This window comes from Phycomyces blakesleeanus (genome assembly GCF_001638985.1).
Source record: "Phycomyces blakesleeanus NRRL 1555(-) unplaced genomic scaffold PHYBLscaffold_1, whole genome shotgun sequence".
Taxonomy (NCBI): Eukaryota; Fungi; Mucoromycota; class Mucoromycetes; order Mucorales; family Phycomycetaceae; genus Phycomyces; species Phycomyces blakesleeanus.
Window position 1 is genome coordinate 3,333,415 of NW_017265134.1, and position 21,907 is coordinate 3,355,321.

A 21,907-nucleotide genomic window follows, 5' to 3' on the forward strand; every position below is an offset into this window, starting at 1 on the left:
TGCAGTAGCATGGCATGTGTGAATCCTATAGTTTAGCCGTGCATAATTGTCCAATAAAAGTGTTTAGATTTGGAAGACAGTATACATAAATCCTGTTTCTTCTGTTAAATGATCCAATAGAATATCATTATTTCAGTAGACAGTTTTCTATCAAAAATAGATTTTTTATTGGAATCTCTGTTTCAAATCAAGTTTAATTTAATGTAACATCCAAAAAAAAAGATGCCATAATTTGATTATTCTCTCTGCAATTAAATAGTTTAAAAGAACCTTACATCTCTATATGGATCATTATAAGTTCAGAAGTTACATGGACAACTCACAGGTAACATAACATATTGCGAACAGAATCTATAAATGCCAAATTCCAGAATTTAATTATTCTGTCACTCAGAATTTCCCATACTATCGCATATGTGTAGAAATCTAATTCCCCAGTGGAAATGGCTAGAAAGCCAAAAGCAAAGAGGGTTCGAACTGAATCCATCAAGGACGGCTGCAAAGCCAAGATTACCAAGAAAACCTTGCATGATGGGAGTGTCCAGGTAGATTACCTATGGCAGCATGCAACCCACCAACCTGAAAAGGTTCAAGAGATGGTGCAGTCAAGACTCCCGTCTGAGGTCAAGCAGTGGATTTTCTCCCATGTAGACAACAACATGGGTTGGAAGGCAATCAAAACTTTGCTTCGAATCAACCCTCAGTGCTTGGATGAGGTAATAAATTTCTTTTCTTTTATCTTAATTACTAACTTGATTGTGTTATAGCTCAAAGCAGGTATTGATATTGTCAGCTTCCCAATATCTCTTCGCATTAACTATCATGATGTTCAAAATGTCATCAATGCACGTCTGAACAACCTTTCAAGACGAAATACCATTGACAAGACAAGCGTTAAGCAATGGATTGAGTTCTTGGAAAAAGAAAAGAACTATCTGGTTTACATTGTCTTCCATGAAGATAATAGGCCATACCTTGTTTCATAGATCTCTCCTTGGAAGAAGAAGGTATATTATTTAATTTAATAATCATTTAAAATATAATATTACTAACTGTTCAACAGATTCTCGAGTCAGCAGATGAGTGGTGCATCGACTCAACTCACAAGACCTGTAAATCTTTGGTAGATTCTAGCAAGCACTCATATCTGTATACAATAGTTGTGAGAAGCAACATTACCAACAAGGGTGTTCCTGTTTGCTTCTTTGTGATAAATGCAGAGTTTATCACAACCTTGTTGCAATGGCTCAATTGGGCTAAATCCAACTGTAGCCTGCATGTCAAGCGCGTGATGATTGACTGCAGCCCAGTTGAGATTGATGCCTTGGAGGAAGTCTTTGGCCAATCTGTCCAGGTCCTTTTGTGCCACTGGCACATCAAGAGAGCATGGAAGATGGACATCAAAAAAAAATGTAAATTATGTTAATATATTTATTCTTAAATATTGCTAATAATTATTTATATTTAACTAATACTGTAGGTAAAAATTACTGGAGCCACCCACGAAAGCAAGCATGAACAGGATGCAGTTCGGGTGGCTCTCAACTTGCTGATGCATGCCAGAAGTAAGGAGGCATTTAACCAGCAATACGAAAAATTTGTTTCCAGATTTGCTGGCCATGTCAAATTTGTGGCATATTTTGCCACACACTGGCATGCTAAGTGTGACCTTTGGTCAATGGCCTGGAGAGCGGTAAAACTACTATAAATATCAATGTATTGTTTATGAACTATTTGTTATTATTATTAGGATGCCAGATTCCACACGAACAATCTGATTGAATCCTACCATCACATCTTGAAAGCTTACTACTTGGGCAGATTAAGAAACTTCCGGGTTGACCAGTTGGTTTACATGCTCTCCCAAGTAGTTGAGCATTACTATAGACAAGAGGGTCTCAAGATCATGTATGGGTTCAAACAGCTTGTTTTGACACACACTGAGAAGGTGAAGAAAAAGAAGGCATATGATATTGCTCCTGAAGATGCTCTAGGCATGATTAAGATCATAGAAGATAATTTGGTAATTAGATATAACTTTTTATATGTTAAATGTAATAATATTAATGTTGGTTTTATTTATTTATTTTAGATCTACAAGTGTTGCTTCTTTACTGACAATTCTGTTTGGTACGAGTTCTTAGTCAAAGAGGAAGTACTCACTGAAGAAATGACCCTGAATACCCTTGTGTGAAGGTTCATGGTTACATGTGGATATTTAGAGCAATTTTTCATCTCAGCATGTTTTTTGGTGTACATGTTCATAAAGTCATGTTGTAATTTTCTATTGACTCAGATATAATAACCATCCAAGTTATTTTATTATTATTATTATTATTATAAAGTTTGAACAAATAAAGTAAATGTAACACTTGTTTCCCTTTTATCTTAACATTTATAACAAAATAAACACCATGTCCTCTACTTCTGAACTTTATAATAAGAAGTGCTATTGCACAAAATGCAGTGATAATTAACAAGACTACAGCTTTGTTTCTACACGAACCCTCCAGCACCACAATAAAAGAGCAAGATATGAAGACATGGAAAGAAGTGAAAGAAGTATGTTTTGTTTTTCATTTTCATTTTCATTTTGGTTATTTTATATAATGTTTTATTTCAATAGATGTATCTGTTCAAAGAAATCTCATGGATATTGCTTTTGAAAGTAAGAAACGTTAATTGTGATAAAAAGAGAAGTAAACTAAAAATTGAATTCTATATGTAGCTACATCAAACCAACAAACCGGACCCATGGAAGCAATGGGTGGTCAGACCAACTCGCCTGTTTGGGAAGGAGCCCCAATTTCTGACGATGAGGTTGCTTTTAGCAATGAGTCGAATGGCAAAAGCAGTGATGGTGATGAAAATGATAATGACGAAGAAAGCAATGGCGGTAAAGAAAGTGAAGACAATGAAGAGAATATTGTTGAGATTGAAGTCGAAGAATTCGATACTGAAGGTCAGTCCATGTTAATTAACTAATAAAAAAAGACCCAAAAAAATTCAAGGAAAAGAACCAAAAAAGAAAAATCTGAAAAAAGGGGGGGTGTTAATTTTTTTTGTTTTTTTTTACAATAGATCCTTTTGCCACCCCAAATATGCCTGAAAATCCGGTACACAGGTTCATTGCTACTTTTGTAGTAATGTTTGCTTCCTGCTATGTGGTTAATAAGGGCGCTGTTGTCTTGATCGAGTTCATCAACAAGCTCTTGTCGATTTACAAGCAGGATTTCCAATTGCCTGTGAGTCTTTCTGGTCTCCAAAGCATGACAGGATTCTCGGCCATGACAAAAGGGATTAAGAGATTTGTCGTTTGTCAGGATTGCCACAAGGTGTATGAGGAAAGTGTACCTGCTCCTTTGAATTGTGATTTCGTAAAGCTTGGTGCACATACCGCCTGTAATTGCAAATTAATGATCCAATCATTATCTGGTGGTTTGGTCGCAAAGAAGTCTTATGTATATCAGTCTCTCACACGTGCTCTTAAAATTCTTTTCCTCCGTCCCAATTTCGAGCAAAAGATCATGCACTGGAACCAAGAATTCAAGATCACTGATATATTGTGTAATGTTAATGATGGTGAAGCCTGGACTGATTTGAAGGACAATGACGATGAAATTTTTGTTGAGCATCCTCGTTCATTGATGCTGACATTAAACATCGACTGGTTCCAGCCTTTTGATGGTACTAGCTATTCCTGCGGTGCTATCTACCTGGTGATTAACAACCTGCCTAGAAGTGAGCGGTTTAAAGCAGAAAATACAATCCTTGTTGGCCTCATGCCTGGACCAAAAGAGCCAAAATCAGAAGAGATCAATCATTATCTCAAGTCATTAGTCGACGAAATGATACAGCTCTATCTTGGAATACAGATACCCACCTACCAGCAAACAGACAGTGCAACAGTTCATGCAGCCTTATTGATGGTTGCATGCGATATACCTGCTGCCAGAAAGACTAGTGGGTTCACCGTGCACAACAGCACATGCGCCTGTTACAAATGCGACAATCAATTTTCTCGTCTACCAGGCACTTCTTCTGTCAATTTCTGTGGATTTGATTGTGACCAGTGGCGCCATCGAAGTGATAGAGCAAACCATGTGCATGCTGAGAAGTGGAATAGTGCGAGTACACCCTCAGAAAGGCAGCAGCTGGAGGTCAAATATGGTGTTCAATAGTTGCAGTTGTATCGCCTTGGATACTTTGATCTAGTACGTGGAACGATCATTGATCCCATGCATAATCTTTTTCTGAGAACACTAAAGAGAATGATTGAAACATGGACAAAAATGAAAAAAATGAAAAACAATGATCTGCTTGCAATGCAGACAGTTGCAGCAACGATGATATTGCCCAGCAACTATACCAAGCTGAAAACGAAGATAGAAAAGGGCTTTTCCCACATGAAAGCAGATGAGTGGAAGTCTTGGGTATTGGTGTACTCTCCCGTGCTTCTAAAACCAGTTCTTCTGTCCAATATGTTCAATGGCTGGATGCACTATGTAAAAGCATGCCGTATACTTGTAAAGCCGTCAATCAGTTTCATCGAAATAGACCAAGCACACAGATATCTACAAGAATTCTGTCAATCTTGTGAAGATACATATAAACCAAAAGTCCTCACCTGCAACATGCACCTGCACCTCCATCTTCATGACACAATTCGTGATTTTGGACCCGTGTATGGCTATTGGCTCTTTGGTTTTGAGAGATACAATGGTTTGTTAAAGAATAACAAGACAAACAGAAAAAACGGGTTTGAAACAACCTATATGACAAAATTCACTGCAGATACATACAAAGCTGATTACGTACGAAATACGTTATCATGTTCAAGCCTCATTCCATTCCTTCCTCTTTTCAAAAAACTTACCTCTACGACCGCACCTAGAACGACCTATGCCACTTATGCTCCAACCAACCAACAACCTTTCTGACTGCAACAATTTGTAGACTCATCCTTAAGTCGAGCAGCACCTATCAAAGGCAATGAACCACTCCCCCCATCCACCTTTCCTTTACAGTCCTTAAAAGAATCAACAATGAGTGATATTGATTATTCTCAATTATTAGATTATTATAAAATCGCCTATGTTATGCCCAATCTCATTTCTTACCACGATGCCAGATTGTCACAATATTTTGTAAATAACCGAATCACAAAATTGAAATCAATTGATCTCCTTGGCCAAACATATATTGGGAACAACAGTTCTGGTAAGTGCGGGTCACTTGTTCAAGCTTTCTTCCGTACCAGCAATGGCCGAACTTCAAGCCTATATACTGGACAAATTCAGTATCTTTTTATACATTCATTTACTCTGCCTCTTCATCCAAACCACCGAGCATCAACATTACATCAAGACCAGCATGTTTTTGCATACATCCGATGGTATAATTTGACAAATGACAATGAACACAGAGATGAAGGTATTGCAATCTGCTTGCCAGAATTCTCTGCTGATAATTATCACAGCATCTTGCCTGTACAGCGCATACACTTAGAGGTCGCAACTGCTGTAGATGGAACTGATATGAACAAAGAAAGAATGCTGGTCATCCCTATGCCAAAAAAATACTATGCCTGAAGCCTTTATGAATAATTATGCACTATGATTTTTTATGAGAATAATTAAATAAAAAACAAAGAACAAGTAATGCCTCTTTATGCATTTTTTTGGTTATTTAAAGTATAAGACGTTATGAATGAAGAAAAAAAGAACAAAAAATATAAACTTTATTTAGGGCCTGTTTCTAAGAGCCCACTGAGGAAACTGTGACGCAATTGCATCAGGGACTGGTCCTTCAACGGTTTCGCCAAAAGCACGTGACAGCAATTGATGGCTATTTAAGCCTAAATCAGCTACCACTTTGTTGTCAACAAGTGTGATGAAGTGGTTGTACTATATTAAAGACATTAATATTTTATTCAGTATAATACAATATAATATATTAACTAAATTAAATATTTCAACTTTCAAAAAACTAAGTACCTCATCACTTCTCCAACCTGGATGACGAAGACGAAGCCCACTATAAGAAACATGAGGCGAAGTGCCATCGTCTGACTCACCAACAGACATAGCCTCTTCTATAATGAGATCAGAGCAATCTCTTTTCATCTCGTCATCAATAGCAGTCTTGTTAGACTGGTACGCTGTTTTGCGACGTTTCAAGTGCTGTTGAAAATATTAAATTAGTTTTCTTTTTTTGCTTTAAATTAATGACCTAGATAAGAATTATTCAAATAATAAATAAATAAAGTATAACTTACCTCCTTTTTGCGGCTACTCCTTCTGTTACGAGCATTGTCTGACTTCTTTTTAGCCTGAGACTTATTAGCTGCACGCTTTCTGCTAGTGAAGTTCGTGTAGACAAAGTCATGAACATCACTTTTTCTCAGTCCTGCTCCTACGAAATTTCTTTCCAAGTAGGCAACGAGGTTTTCTGTCAACTCAGTGTTTGGCGACTGGTTGAAGTTGACAGCCGTGTTCCACCTTGGCTTGCCATTGTTGGCTTGAATTTCAGCCAAATGTTTTGACTTGAACTTAGGGTCCCACAAATGCTCCCAAAGAAGTCTCTATTGAATCTTGGTAAGTTATTAAAGATATAATTTACTATATGTATGATACATACATAGGCTTTTGTTTTGTTGACTGATTTTGCATCAGAAGCCATGGTGGGAGAACCAGCTACATTCATTTCCATGCTCACAGGAGCAACAGCATGCACTAAAGCCATCGGCTGACTCTGCAAAACAGCAGACACAGGAGTGTTCGAAGTTTTTGCTTTGATATCAGCAACGTCTTTCATGATAGTGGTCATGTCACGATGCAAGATGGCAAGAGAGTTTGTCATCTCTCTCTCAGCAGGAGTGCGTCAAGTGGGATAGCTTTCATTTTGGTTAGACATATTCTATTAATTTAAAAATATAAGTTCAAATATGTATTAACTGTTAATGCTTTTATATTCTTTGAATAAATTTTTATTATACACTACAATTATATTTATTATCAAACATACCAAAATAAAAGACAGAAAAAGATGGGGAGATAGAGAGAGAAAGTGTGAGTATAAGTAAGAATAATTGTAAGAGTGCGTGAGCAAGGGTGAGTAAGATTGTAGCAAAAACGTATATTTATATTTCCAAAAAAAAGGATGTCTAGTCTTGATTGATCTTGGTTAAAAGAATATATCTAAAGTAACTTCTTGTACACACACTGTGTAAATTGATACAAAGATTGCTTTTAGATACTGCACCATTATATCTATTATGCTTTTTGGATTTTTTTTTTGTATTTTATTTACTTATTTTTTTTATTTTTCTATATTTTTCCATATTTTTCCTTATCGACCATTTTCTTTTCTTTTCTTTCTCTTTCTGATTTTTGATATAACTGTGAATTTTACTGGTAAGATACATTCTTCTTAAAAATACTTCTGTACAGACAACAACAAGATTAACACATTCTGTTGTCATAGATACATATATACTCTCTTAGTGTTTTACTATATTCGCAAACTTTTTTGGTAACATATCTTCTTTTTTTTTAAAGCAATTCTTTTCTTCAAATGTAACTAAATAATAATTATTATTTCAGTTGTCATAGATACTAGCGTGTTTTTTCCTTCTGATGTATTCTCTTTGCAATGGCCATCCAGATTATTCCAGGTTAGTAACTATACTTTATGTCATCATCCTATAAAATTATTCTGACTTTTCTCCTTCTTTTTTATAGACAATATCGCCAAAAATATTCCCTACAATTAAACAAGACCATCAACATGGTAATATTTTATTTTTTATTTACTTTTAATATTTATCTGACAGAATATAATTTTTATTACAGATGAATGTTCATCTGCCAAACACGCAATGAATCAAGAACCTCTATCTCTTGGCGTCGTCATTGACATGGTAAGACTTCTTCTTTTATTCTCTTAATATGTATGATAGTATTATTTATACTGTATATTAATATATGTTTTTTACTAAAGGTTATATCAACTCTTCACAAGTACTATCTAGGTCTACAAATAAATTGACTTTCTTCAGGTACGTTCATTACATATTCTGTCACCCAATTCACTCAAACTAACTTCTCTATATTATTTTCATTGTTAAAGAAATTATACTTGACGCCATGCCTCGAACTCTCAAAGTTTTATTTTTATCTTCTTCAGTCATTATATTGTATGTATCCTCAAATTAATATATCACTCACAACATGTAAATATTTAAATACACATCTAACTTCTCTTCTATTATGTTAAATAGTATCTGTGCCAAAGATAACTACTGAATATGCGGGTTTACAAACATTATATATAAAGCACTGCTTGATTTGAGTCATATGAAGGATACCGGTGAAGACGGCCCGAGGCATATAATATTATTCCAATACTATCAACCTAGAATCATTCTATTTTTTCTAATAAATACAAAAATAAACTATAATTCAAACCAATAATAATTGAATATCAAGTAATTGGGGGAGCAGATAATCTATGACCTCATAATAAAGAGTGTTAATGATTGGCTTATAAGCAATAAAATGTCCATGGTTCTAACTATTCACCCAGGGATAGTTCAACAATACACATGCAACGTAGTCCCTGATTATTAACCTTTAACATGGAAACAGATTGTATTACAGCAAAAAAACAAAGTTTGAAATAAAGTTTTCTTGGTACTCTATTATATACAAAGATATAAAATTACTATTGACCCCAACTTCACTAGTGCTATCGAACTTTACACTTGTAGATAGCAGGTCTGTGCACATGTAACCAGATCAGCTTTGGTACCAGTGGAAATAGGCAAAACCCCACTATAAAATGCGGAATATTCACAATAGTATGCCTGAATTTCCCGGTGTGTATTTATTGTTATTTTTCCAGTAACTGTCAGTCTGCTCTTGTCCAGACCCTAATCATTTGTGTAAGCATATGTTTTTGGTCTGTAGAATGATGGGACTCCAATATTCTTTCAACAAAGAGCTTCCTATTGCTCAGAATCGAGAAGTTCAGGTAGTTGACCAAAGTGAGGAGAGTGCTTTGGCACAGAATAGACTGCGTGCTCTGGAGTTTGTTCAGAGACATAACAGCTTGATCAATAAGATTGCTCAAGCTGTTGGTGAAAGAAATGCCATGGCAAGAGATACTGCCTCTGGAATGAACATCACCAGCCAGATTTTGGAAGATTGTTTGTCTTCTTTGAAAGAATCTGGTGTTGCTCCCCAGCAGAAGTATAGAAAACAATAAATATATATATAGAAATAACAGTAAAACTATTCAAAACATATTGGATCAATTATTTTTTATATCTTTTGACAAAAACATGGTATTAAATATAAAATAATTGTTTTTTTTAATAATCTTGAAAAAAATACAAAGTGCTTTTTAATACTGCTTTTTTTTTGTTCGACCCGGATCTAATAAAGTTTGACTCTCTAGGTGACTGCTCTCAGTTTTGAGATTTTAAAAATTTTCTCCATTAAGCTAGTGGGACTTTTAAATCATTGGGAATATCTGCGTCACACGTAACTTTGGTATGAGGGATAAGTTTCAGTGATCTTTGCTGTCCTTTTGCTACAGCATAATTGTCAAGACTTTCCAAGAGCATTTGAAGCAATTTTTTTCACATTAATTATTTTTCATATATGAATTAATCTCTAACTATATTATCTCATCACTTCTTCAGCTAGGATAATGAGCCTTCAGGCATTTACTGCCTGCCAATCTAGTTGTCTCATCATCTGTCTCATCATCAGATATTGCTGCCTTTTGAAGGACATGAGCACAATCATCTCTTTTTGTTACCGTATCAATGGCTTCTTTGTTTTCAAGGTAAGCCACGGAACGTTGGCAAAGAAGCTGTACATACATTTAAAAAATAACAGTGAGTATCAAATAATATATATACGTATCTAATTAGAAACTTACTAACAAACTATGCTGATGTCTTCTTGATGCGATTCTTTTTCTGTTTGCAGATGAAGGCGTTCTGCAGGACTCACGGACCTGGTTGCAAAAATAGTTTTTTACCATACATACAAGGTCACTTGTAAGTATGCCAGCAGATTGGGGTTTGCTCCACAAATACACAGTTAGAGTCTGTGCAAGACCATAGTTATAGCTACCTGTAAAGTAGCTTGTAAGGACCCATCCTGGCTTTGCAGTATTTGTGGCTACTTTTCTTTGGTCACTACTGCTGAAGTTCTGCTTTTTCAGATACCCATTGATTAATTTCTATGAGAAAAGTGTTTGATGTCTTGGCCATCATTCTCAAATCAAATCTTATCGAGATTGCTGGATGTCTCTTTCCAGGCACATAATCATCTTCTATCAATGATGAAAGACCAGTGACTGCTTCAACGCCTGATGTAACATTGTATCTGGAAGTAGTATTCTGGACAACAGTTTGACCAGAAACAATATTTGCTACTGTCTCCTGAAGACGAGTTGTGGTATCATTGGACTTGGTGATACCGGTGGCCATGTTTGCAATTTGGTTGGTAAAACTCTTCATCTGAGCATTAAGACTGGCCAGCATTGCCAGAACTGGATCGGCCACATTACCATCAACATGACTAACTGCTGGTCTTGTGGTAGGTATATACATAACCAATTCCAGACCAGTGTTATTGTTGGGCATGATGTTACATGCAATAGCTGCATGCACAAAGTTATTTTCAGAGAGACTGTTAGCGGTGAGGTTGTTCATTTTCTATATAGACTCAAATATTAATATATGTTAGCTAATGAAATAAGCTTGACACAGTTTCTGTTGAATTTATACATACAAATAAAGAAGGTAATGGAGAGAGGTTAATTAAGTAAAGTCGAAGCCCTATTTATTATAAATTTTCAACTATAGTAATTATTCAAGCTACATATGTTTCAATTTGGAGAAGTATATATCTTTGGGTAAATGAACTGCCTTTTTTTGAAACATTATTTATCTACTGCTTTTATTTGGAATCTATATATTTGATGTCAAGCTTTTTTTCTTTCTTTCTTTTTTTCTTTTGCACTTTTTGACACAAATTTATGGTAAAATATTTTCTTTTTTTTTGCTTCTTTGTTTTACTTCTTTGTTTTACTTCGATGTTTTACTTCGATATTTTACTTCGATGTTTTACTTTGATGTTTTACTTCTTTACTCATTGCTTTTTGTCTTCCGACAGTTTGACAAGTTATATATTTCTTTTTTTTTAGTAAAGTATCTAATTAGAGACATGCCAATAAATATATGTTTACTTAAGTATTTATTATTTACTAATAATGCTAACAATATAGATACTATTATATCTTTTTGATGTCATCCACAATAATATTCATATCTCATATTGTGGTATATCTTTACGAAATACATGTATTCTAACTTTGCTTTTATATTCATCTTTTCTTTGTGAACATTATTCAATTAGGTCTGAGTATTATTTTCTTAGAACAATAACATCTGGTAAGTTTTTTTAACAAGCAAATCAGCTATACACTCATTATAAACAATACTAAATGTGATATATTTTGGTAGCAATTAGCATACCAAGAGCTTTAATCTCGTAGTGTTTACTAGCTGTCAATTATTAGTTTATGACAATTGTATCAAGCTTGTAAGTATCAATTTTCTTATATTTTATTTTCAATGATATCATCTAATATATATATCTTTCTTTTCTTGTGTTACATAGTTAACTATCTCTTCAAGTAGATATTAGCATAAGTGCTTTAAACAATAACAGTTCAACAGTACATAGTAGGAAGTATTGTTATAATCAATAGTTTTTACGAAATAAATGTACCAAAAAAACTAGAATGCTCATCAAGAAAATATTCTTTTTCAAATATCAAAATAAACAAAAAATAAAAAAAATTTTCACTCAAAATAATACAAAACCGCTTCTTTAAAATGTATAGTTTCCCAAATATGAAATGTTAAGAAATATACTTTCCAACAAATTTGTGCTATAAAACCATAAATTAATATACAATAAAAAAAGGGGAAAAGTGTTTCTGCTAAAGAAGTATTTATGTTCGATTCAAAAATGAATGATTTCCTACAAATTTTATATAATAAAAATATAATTGTCCACAAATTTGTGTTATAAAACAAAAAATAAATATACAATGAAATAAGAAGAAAGTGTACCTACTAAAGAAGTATTTTTATTGGCTTAAAATGAATGCTTTCCTATAGATTTTATATGATAAAATACACTTTCCCACAAATTCGTATTATATAACTAGAGAAAAAATATATAGAAAAATATAGGGAAAGTATAGATGCAAAAGCAGTATCTATATCCGGTTTTTTTTTAGACTAAATGATGACCTAAAATGGAATATAATAACTATATGTATCAAGAGCATGGAGTATATACTCATTATTTCTATTCAAATACAATTGATGGACTAAGAAGAGTTATTGTTACTCAGTGAAACAAAACTTACTTCATGATCTTAAACTTCTATCTACCTGGAATAAGTATACTAGAGATCTCACAGGTAAAATTTCTAAAACCACACAGAAATTGTGGCTTTAAACTCAATATTTGCATACTTTCTACTCGATGAAATCATATAATTTTTGTAGTGGATATTACTGGATAACCACTATCTAAAACATATTATTGTAGCTATTCTTTTAGCCAGAAAAAAAAACTGTTTTATATAAATAGTCAAGAATTACATTTAATAAAAATCATCTTTATTCTTATCTAAAAACTATTCTTAAAAACTTAATGATTCCCAGTGGTATTGATTCTGCAACTTAGTTACAAGTGCCAGAAAAGAAATATCAGATCGAGAGTTGACAACTTTGTCGTTCCCAATCTGGGTTGGTCTTCCTTTTACTATAGCAAAGTCAAAAGGTCAAACCCACTGGGGATCGGAGAGTATATGTAAAATCGAAGAGAGGATAAAAGGTGCTTTTTATTGATAGGAATTGAATTGTCTTATATAGTTTTCTAAACTAATACTGCGCATTATCCGCAGTAAACTATTATACTCTATTTAATTACAAGAGAAGTCCTTTTACTACGGTTGATGCTCAGAAGATGTTACTGTGGTTAATCTTTACAAGACATTACTGCGGTTCGTTATCTATGAGGTATCTTTGACATACAGAACTGCTGCGGTCAATTATCCCGATTTCTCGGATTCATCAAAATAATGTCCGACATTTTGAAGACATATCAAAATAATGTCTTACACATTCAACTCTGATATGATAAAAAAGAAATCATTACTCTCCGACCGGGAATTGAACCCGGGTCTCCCGCGTGACAGGCGGGGATACTCACCACTATACTATCGAAGAATTAATAATATGATATAAACTGTTTTAAAAATAATCAGCAATCAACAATTTTGGTTGTCTGGCGGTGCAGTAATGTTGCAGAATTCTTTGTAATTCTAGAAAATTATATTCTATTATTATTTTTTTGATTTTCCGATAGCAGCCAAGGCTGAATAGAAAGCAATTTTTCTATTAGTAGAGCAAAACACCAATAATTACAACAAAAAGACATCATCCTGTCAATAATAACTTCAGGCAACTACACATCATATTATATTTTCTCACTATATTTAACTGAATGAATCAACTTGGAATTAATATTATTTTTATTATATATTTCTACAAGCATAATTACCTTCATGATTATGACTTGATAATTATTTTATTTTATTTGTACTTAATCACTATGAGAAAAAACTTGGGATTTTCGAATTTGTGACTTTCTTTTCGGTCTTTAATAATTAAAAAATCATTAAAAATTTAAAATGAAACAAGAAAGTCTCTGTTTTTGAAAAGGTTAACAAAAAACAAATTAAACACCGAAAATTAAATCTTCTGATAGACAAAAGTATATTTTAACTACAGATTTTACATTTTTAGTAGATGTAGATTGTAACTGATGACTATTAAAAGTCAGAGGTAAAAGAGAGAAAAATATCTAAACATATTTTATTCTCCCAGCAAAAAGTTAAGACAATTCAAAAAAAAATGTATTACATAAAAAAAAACAAATTATATGTCTACATGACAACCAAGCAACAATTTTGGCTCATGGTTCAGTTTTGGCCAGACAATATACCATTCATTAGTGGCTGTAGACACCACCAAGCCAAACAGCTCTTTTATATCAGCTAGATGAACAACCTTTGACTTTGCAGGTACATTTGTCACGACAGAAATTCCATTTGTTTCATGGATGGCATATACCTGGACAAGAGCAAGCAGCCATCTCTTGTTGTCGAGCTTGTGCTCAAAGAAAACAATAACCTTCCCAAATAAATCCTTATAGATTGGAGAGTAGCTCTGCCCAATGTTGTGGTTCTCATCAACCTGAATCTGTAATCTGATGTTATGTGCCTCCTTTACACAATTTTGGTTGAGCGCAGAGTCAATCACACCACTATTGACAAATGTCTTGCGGCTAGTTTGTATAGCTGCTTCAATTATGCTACATTCTTCTCCCTTTGATTCATAAAAGTCTTCAAGAAGTTTTGAAAGACATGAAATGCCTTCAAAACTATCTCGAATTGTTCTATTTCTCAAAGGCCCCCAGAACTCAATATCAGACCCAGCACCAACATATTCACCTTTACCCGTCATCGGTCAATCAGCAGAGGAATCTTTGTATGCAAGAAGTCTTGCTGCTATATATGCCTTTGTGCACTCTACCTGTCTGGTCTGTGCCAAGCCAAACATGATACTGCCAGCGTTGGTTTCGATGACAGAGTTACTCTTAATAGCATTAGAGTACTTGCTGATTGCTTTTTCTACCGATCTAGCACTATATGATCTCGGCAGGCCAAATGCTTCAATCATATCTGGGTAGTGTTGTAAGAGGTGCTGGTCAATGGTGAAAACCTTAAGATCAATCTTGTTCTCGGCAAGCAGAGTCTTAAGATACACGTTCTATTCAACAAGTTCTCTAAGATAGAAGTTAGTATATATTTTTAAAAAAGAATAACAAATAATGATATTTAATATACCTTTTTATTGAAGCTTGTTCCTCTGCTGATAACTCCCAGCTCATGAGTAAATTGCACACTTGTACAAGGCCAGCAATGCCTTTCATGCAGGTATATTTCTTGTCCGCTCTGCTACTAGAGTCAGAACAACAAACAGAAGGAAGTCTGCCTAGTCTACTGCCTTAAAGTATTCTGCATTCTTTGATACGTCTCTCCAAGCACCATGAAACAATGTAGGGATCGTTTTTCTTGTCAATATCATTGCTGCACCTATCTCTTTCTGGACTCCAACAGAGAGAACAAGCAGATGTTTTTTTTTGTACTTGCCAGTGATGAGCCCCCAGACCTGTTTTGCTACACCATAGCAGATACTATGCATTTCATCCAAGGCAAAGAAATATGGCCTGGAGAATGCATCTAATGTTGTCAGTAGTAATTGCCCTGTAAGTCCTCTTCGGCTGGACTCGTCTGCCTCACGGAAATCACGGAAGCTCCCCAGTGTACATAGGGCAGTGGCTGGTGACATACGGAAATACTGACTGCGGCCAGGAGATTGACCAACAGCATGACAGATTCTACAGCCATCTTTGCTCATGTGGCCAACATGACATGCTAGCTTTGCCAGAGCTGGGATATCACCTGTTGCCATTAACACATGGACCTTGGCCTTGATAGTTTCCATGGCTGTTTTGACAATCATTCCTTCAGACTGCAACACACGGAGATCTCTGACAATTGGTCTCATAAATGACCAGAAGTCAGTGGGTGCCTTAGGCCCAGGAATCATGGCAAGCTGGACCATTATTTTTCTTTCATACCGGATCATTGGATTCAAGTTCAAGATGGTGACATGGACAATTGTTACTGATCCGGGAACATTGTGAGGAGCAAACCCATCCACAGACAGTAAAATTGCAATATCATCACTTTCTGAGAAGAGATGCTTCTTAGACTGGTAGGCCTGACTATTGAATACATCAGTTTTTGTGCCATCTTGACTTGGCTCGTGGTGGTAACAGTAGCGCATCTCTGTTCTGGTGCTATCATTGGCCAAACAGAGAGCAAGTTGTCTGCCCAGAGGAAGTTGAACCATGGTTCTTGCAGGAACCAACATACCATTATCTTGGGCACTCTTGTAGTGATCTTCACCGCAATGCAAGCACTTGGTTTCATTTGCATCAAACAACATACAGCCATTGCAGCAAATGTCATATTTCTTCTCCTCTATTCTGGAGAAACACTTCAGAAGCTCTTTACTGAGGTAAGGTGTGCATGCTCTATATGTGCTTGTAGAGTTAGCAAGAATCTCGTTGAAGTAGCTGGCAATCTTTTCATGGGCATTACAAGAAATGCCAAACTCCTTGACGATTGGGATAAATTCCAGGTTCTTTGCATTGTTGATACTGGAAGTGGGAAGAGGTTGGCTGAAGTCAAACACCAATGGTGCGGTTGCATCTTCAATTTCTTCCATGGCAGTTGATTCCTCCATGGTATTATCACATTTCATATTGGCATCATACTTAAATAAGGTAAATAGTAATCAGTATAATGACTTTATACTATATATATCTATAACTTACCATGGGCTTATCATTTTCAGTTCTGTCAACAATATCCATATTTTTATTACTGATCATATTAATGTCTCCACTGTTTGTTTACCAAAGTATCCAGATAATTAATATATTATCTATCTTTCTGTATTTTAGTTTTTAATAAGCTTACTCAACGATCAAGCTTGGGGCTAGTGCTGGCATAGACTGGATTACAACAGGGAGAGAAACGTCTTGGATGAAAGATCCATTGATAGCTGCATCTACCAGCTTTTAAGACATCTATTTCGACATTTGATAGCATTTGAAGAGCTATTGTAAGGCAAATGACAGGAACTGCATTCGCGAGGGAAGATCTTTGTGATTCGAACCATATTTTGGAATAAGTAAAAAAAATAAAAAGAACTTTTGTTATATAAGTGATTGTAAAAGCAATTGCTTTCTGAATGAATATGTTTATACTTAATTATATCAATGTAATGATGGCATGGATAATTCAAATGTATGCTCATAATCTTAAAGGAGTAACTCTATGCCATCATTCTAAAATTACTAGATCAATAATTCTTCAAGAGTAGCCAATAGATTTGGACAAGTAATTTGAAACTAATAATAGTTTTAGGAAATTTTTTTCCTTTTTCTTTCTTTTTCTATAACAAACTCATTACTTTTTTTTACTATTATAAATAATATAGATAATTCAGTGATTTAGTTGCTTCAAGGCGTTCAAGACGCACTTATTTCTCTAAAGAATAGTCAAGAAGCATTGGAGAAAAAATAAGATGCAATGCAACTCAAAATAATAAGTCTTCACAATGAATTGAAAGATTGAGAACTCCCGGATAATACTATTGTAGCTTCTGTCAATGTAAGTAAATACTATAATAATTAAAGCCTTGTCAATTAATATCAGCTACAATAGATATCTACTGACTCTATATCAAGACCAGTACCAAACATCTGTAATATAAATTCCAATCATGTATTACAGATGATTGAGCAAGACCTAGGAATAAGTCTAACCGCAGAAGTCAAGGAGGCTATCAACACTTGCATCAAGCATATTTGTGATCAGCTTGCTGCTCTTTCATCTGTTCAGATTCTCGGGCCCAATCCAAGCTGGACATCTATCCCTCAAGAGGACCGGACCAGAATGTGTGTCAGTCATTCACATGCGCTCAAGAATTATGAAATTAATTTCATTAGATGTCATAAAAACTGGACATCAATCACAAAGGTTAGTCAGTTATGGAGAAGTTGTAGAAAGCAACACCTCTCTGATAAGTTCATATCAGGTAGGTATAATAAACTGTATACTAAATATGAAAATATGAAATTATTCAAATGATATAGCCAATACAATTAATGAATAAAGAATTGTTCTTTTTATAACAACCAATAAAAACATTTTTAAATAAAAATCCTCTATGAAATAAAACTTTTTTGCCCAATTAAAACTGTGAACAAATCTGAATATATATAAATGAGAGCCATTTAAGAGAATGTTTTTGTTGAAATGACCAATACAATTTAAGCATATACTATGATAGAATGTTTTTTATCTAATTAAAATAATTATAAAAACCAAAATAATATTTTATTACCAATTAAAAAACTTTTTTCTTTCATTCATACCAATAGAAACCTTTTTCTATTATTTTACTACCAATTAAAATAAGGGTATAGCAGATGGGTAAATATAGCAGGATATGAATAAAAGCTAACATCAATAAGCTAACGGCAATTAAAATTTATTACTTAAAAAGGAACTAGAGATTCCACTGCGATTCGCGAGAATTGCCAGCTCAATCCCAAGCTAAATCTCCAGCTGAATCCCCACCGGAATCCCCACTTTTTTCCCGTAGTGAATGATAGTAAAGAACAAATCACATTTAATAGATCGTCAATTATACAGCTTTTATTATACATTTTTTTTATAATTTTATTTATTTAATCATTCAACAAGTCAATTGCAAAACTATAAATATTGCAATACTTGCATTTAATAAACATTGATTTTTCTTTGTCTTATTTTCTGACAACAAGTTCTCTTAATATTTAATGCTGTTGATATTTTACTTGTTTGATTATCCAAGTATATTGAGTCAAACACTATGGCGGGATGAATGGCAGTTGGGACAAAAGTAGGCACATAACTGCCATTTTTTTAGTCGAAACCCAATAAAATCTCTGCCATTTGTTGTAAGATGGTAATGTAATTCGTAGCAATTTAAAAAAGTAACATGAAAACACTTTTTTTGCTGCTGTACAATATTTTCAATATTGTAAAAAATGTTTGTAAGTTGTAATGACCACTTTGAGTATTGAAATATATGTTTTATTAAATATCAAAGATGTCAACAATTATTAAGATTAATAATTTTTGCAATGTGTGAACGAAATGATAACATAACTGCCATTTTTCATTTTTAAACTATGTTCTTTTTTTTTAGATATTCTTTTTATCTTGATGAATTAGCAATTTGATTTTATTTAAATCACGTAATAGCGTATAGAGCATATTGGGAATGAAGACAAAAGCATAAGGTGTATAGAGAATAGAGAAAAAACCAGAGTATATAAAGAAAAAAAGAAAGACAGGGCATATAGAGATTAAAAAAAACATAAGAAATAGAGAAAATTAAAAAAGTATAAGATACAAGGACGATATAAAAAATATAAAAGATATAAGAATATAGAGCATATAGAAAAATAAGATAAAAATAAAAAGAATTACAGAATAGAAAGATTGCCTTTAGTAATGCGCATGTTGTTGTTAAAGATATAATAGGCCACGATTACATAAAACTGGTTTCCATTTGGTGGGTATTGGACCAGACCAACTTGATGACAAATGTCATTTACACTTATAACTGCATAAGTTGGTTGCATTTGATGGCCTAGTGTACGGGTGCTTTGTGACCGTTGTTTGACGATAGGTACTAACACTGGAAAAATAGGGTAATTTCATCTATGGCATAGGGTACTATTATTTGTGGAGTGGTAGCTTAAATTTCCATCACTTTTGTCTTTTTTATTTTTGATGGCAATGATAATGCTTGGTCTGTTTTATTGAATAAAAAAACGAGTTTACTTTTTTTTGTAAAAAATGTCTGCGAGATTTCTTTTTGGGACTTGTAGCCATGTCGCAGAGTCAATAGTTGTAGGGAACTTAAACCAAATGATATCTTTTGAGTGAGATAATAAAGCTTTTTATTGTTGTAATATTTATTTATAAATATGATAAGGTTAATGGTCGTGATATTACTACAAATATTTTTGTTGTATATGCCCTACAGCTAATAAAATGTACATGACGACATGTTTTAACAAAAGTGTATATTATTGTATTTTAGAATAAGGCAATCAATTACAGTTTAGAGAACTGCCCATTTTAACAACCAGAATAAACTATGTCATTTTGGAAGCTGGTGTAATTTGGAAAGATATATATTAAATTGTGTTCCTGAACAATTTTCTATTCTTGTCAATTCTAAAGACTTAAAAAATAAAACATACGCACACAATATGTCAAACAACAACAACAATTCAGAATGCAAGTGCTCTAAATGCTCTTCCAATAGCATGGGATTTGTTTTGGTGTCTACCCAAACACTCAGAAGACATGCACAACAGGATATCGTGAGACAATATCAGTCAGGATCTTCTTGTAAGTTCAAATTTAAGAAAATTATTATTGAGACAATTTTAATTAAATATTTATTTTCATATAATATAGCCTCAGTTATAGAAGTAATGTCGAATGACAATGACATGGAGATTGACTTTGAATACAATGTTGATGCCGAAGATCAAGTTGAAGGTATGCATAGTATTTTTATTAAAGTTTTATAATTATTTACAATATCTAATAATTTGATTCTTTTTTACCTAACAAAACAGCTGAAGACTTACCTCTTTTTGGCATTGATTCCTTGTTTGATTCTGAAAGCAAAGATGAGGGTGTCATTGAAGCATCCATTTTAGATATTTCTGACAATGAATCTGATGATGTTAGAGGTTAGTACAAAAAGCACATGTAAATCAATAAAGTCAACAAGTATTGATTTTTTTTTCAAATAGAGCACTTTTCTTCATCCAATATGCCAGTCGATCTTACTCATGCTTTCATTTCTTCTTTTGCTGCCTTCTTCATATCCAAATATGTTGTCAATTCTGGTGGTGCTGTTCTGTTAAAGTTTCTTAACAAAGTATTGGCACACTTTGGACAGTCTTTCCGTTTTCCCCTCAGTATAAACGGTGTCAACTCTATGACTGGTCTCAGCGACATGACTCGAGGTGTCCAGTGGTTTGTTGCATGTGGCGATTGTAACAAAGTATATAAAGAGTCCGATGTTGTTCCAGAGTGCTGTAATTTCGAGAGACTCTCTGGTAGAGAATGTGGAAACGCTCTTTTCTTTGCAACATCAAGAGCCTTGACTATCCCCAAAAAGATCTACATGTATAACTCCATAATCAAAACATTGTCTATCCTTTTTTGCCGCCCTGGATTCGAAGACACCATCAACCATTGGAGAATCAGAGTGCAAGTTCCAGGCATGATGTTTGAGATTTACGACGGTACGAAGTGGAGCAGTCTGAAGGATAGCAATGGTTTACCGTTTGTGAATTATGAGCACTCCATAATGCTTACCATGAACATCGATTGGTTTCAACCTTTCGATGGGGTCACTTACTCCTGTGGTGCGATATACCTTTGCATCAACAACTTGCCAAGATTGGAACGGTACAAGAAGGAGAATGTTGTTCTCGTTGGTCTCATGCCAGGGCCCAAGGAAGCAAAGACAAGTGAGATCAATCACTACCTCCATCCCCTTGTTGCGGAACTCAACCAGTTGTATGGCGGTGTGGTGATGCCTACCATACAGTGCCCATCTGGTGCTCTTGTCCGTGCTGCCCTTCTTCTTGTTGCCTGCGACATTCCTGCTGCCTGTAAGACTTGTGGGTTTACCTCTCATTCAAGCACATGTGCATGCAATAAGTGTAACCGACAGTTCCCTCGCCTTCCAGACTCCAATGCTGTGGACTACTCTGGGTTCGTGTTTTCTGAGTGGGTGTCTTGCACTGATGCCAAAAACCGCCATGATGCTGAGTTGTGGAGAATGGCCAGCAGTGATGCACAGAGAAAGAGATTGGAGAGGGAAAATAGTGTCCGATGGTCAGAATTGCATGACCTGGTTTACTTTAACCTCATGGAGTGCATTGTCATCGATCCAATGCCCAACCTGTACCTTGGAACAGCAAAGAGGATAATGGAGAAATGGAGATCTTCAGGTCTCATCACAGATGCACACTTGGCCGAAATGCAGTTGGATGCTGACAAGCTTGTACTGCCAGAGAACTAC

General features: G+C 34.4%; 8 protein-coding genes and 1 non-coding gene across 9 annotated transcripts; 4 read left to right on the forward strand and 5 right to left on the reverse strand.

Moving 5' to 3' along the window:
- Window positions 1-5,045: 5,045 nt before the first annotated feature.
- On the forward strand, window positions 5,046-5,591 carry PHYBLDRAFT_138836 (hypothetical protein; the record flags this gene model as incomplete). Its single annotated transcript, XM_018430089.1, has 1 exon — window positions 5,046-5,591. One exon carries the CDS (start codon window positions 5,046-5,048, stop codon window positions 5,589-5,591), a length of 546 nt encoding a protein of 181 aa, XP_018299328.1.
- A 153-nt stretch (window positions 5,592-5,744) lies between these two features.
- PHYBLDRAFT_138837 (hypothetical protein) lies at window positions 5,745-6,861 on the reverse strand (the record flags this gene model as incomplete). Its single annotated transcript, XM_018430090.1, has 4 exons — window positions 5,745-5,906; window positions 5,997-6,182; window positions 6,278-6,583; window positions 6,640-6,861. 4 exons carry the CDS (start codon window positions 6,859-6,861, stop codon window positions 5,745-5,747), a joined length of 876 nt encoding a protein of 291 aa, XP_018299329.1.
- Window positions 6,862-7,653: 792 nt separating this feature from the next.
- On the forward strand, window positions 7,654-9,267 carry PHYBLDRAFT_138838 (hypothetical protein; the record flags this gene model as incomplete). The annotated part of the gene is made up of 4 exons (XM_018430091.1): window positions 7,654-7,675; window positions 7,854-7,921; window positions 8,002-8,021; window positions 8,970-9,267. The coding sequence occupies 4 exons, from the start codon at window positions 7,654-7,656 to the stop codon at window positions 9,265-9,267; spliced, it is 408 nt and encodes a 135-aa protein (XP_018299330.1).
- A 435-nt stretch (window positions 9,268-9,702) lies between these two features.
- PHYBLDRAFT_138839 (hypothetical protein) lies at window positions 9,703-10,729 on the reverse strand (the record flags this gene model as incomplete). Its single annotated transcript, XM_018430092.1, has 3 exons — window positions 9,703-9,879; window positions 9,949-10,176; window positions 10,241-10,729. The coding sequence occupies 3 exons, from the start codon at window positions 10,727-10,729 to the stop codon at window positions 9,703-9,705; spliced, it is 894 nt and encodes a 297-aa protein (XP_018299331.1).
- A 2,526-nt stretch (window positions 10,730-13,255) lies between these two features.
- On the reverse strand, window positions 13,256-13,327 carry PHYBLDRAFT_t15. Its single transcript has one exon. It is a non-coding gene; the product is annotated as a tRNA-Asp (tRNA).
- Window positions 13,328-14,038: 711 nt separating this feature from the next.
- On the reverse strand, window positions 14,039-14,626 carry PHYBLDRAFT_161908 (hypothetical protein; the record flags this gene model as incomplete). The annotated part of the gene is made up of 1 exon (XM_018434524.1): window positions 14,039-14,626. One exon carries the CDS (start codon window positions 14,624-14,626, stop codon window positions 14,039-14,041), a length of 588 nt encoding a protein of 195 aa, XP_018299332.1.
- A 531-nt stretch (window positions 14,627-15,157) lies between these two features.
- PHYBLDRAFT_161909 (hypothetical protein) lies at window positions 15,158-16,915 on the reverse strand (the record flags this gene model as incomplete). The annotated part of the gene is made up of 4 exons (XM_018434525.1): window positions 15,158-15,504; window positions 16,105-16,507; window positions 16,569-16,638; window positions 16,809-16,915. The coding sequence occupies 4 exons, from the start codon at window positions 16,913-16,915 to the stop codon at window positions 15,158-15,160; spliced, it is 927 nt and encodes a 308-aa protein (XP_018299333.1).
- Window positions 16,916-17,532: 617 nt separating this feature from the next.
- On the forward strand, window positions 17,533-18,413 carry PHYBLDRAFT_138841 (hypothetical protein; the record flags this gene model as incomplete). The annotated part of the gene is made up of 2 exons (XM_018430093.1): window positions 17,533-17,778; window positions 18,315-18,413. 2 exons carry the CDS (start codon window positions 17,533-17,535, stop codon window positions 18,411-18,413), a joined length of 345 nt encoding a protein of 114 aa, XP_018299334.1.
- Window positions 18,414-21,268: 2,855 nt separating this feature from the next.
- On the forward strand, window positions 21,269-21,808 carry PHYBLDRAFT_102175 (hypothetical protein; the record flags this gene model as incomplete). The annotated part of the gene is made up of 1 exon (XM_018427679.1): window positions 21,269-21,808. A coding segment is annotated over one exon (540 nt), but the record flags the coding sequence as incomplete, so codon positions are not given.
- Between the last annotated feature and the right edge of the window lie 99 nt (window positions 21,809-21,907).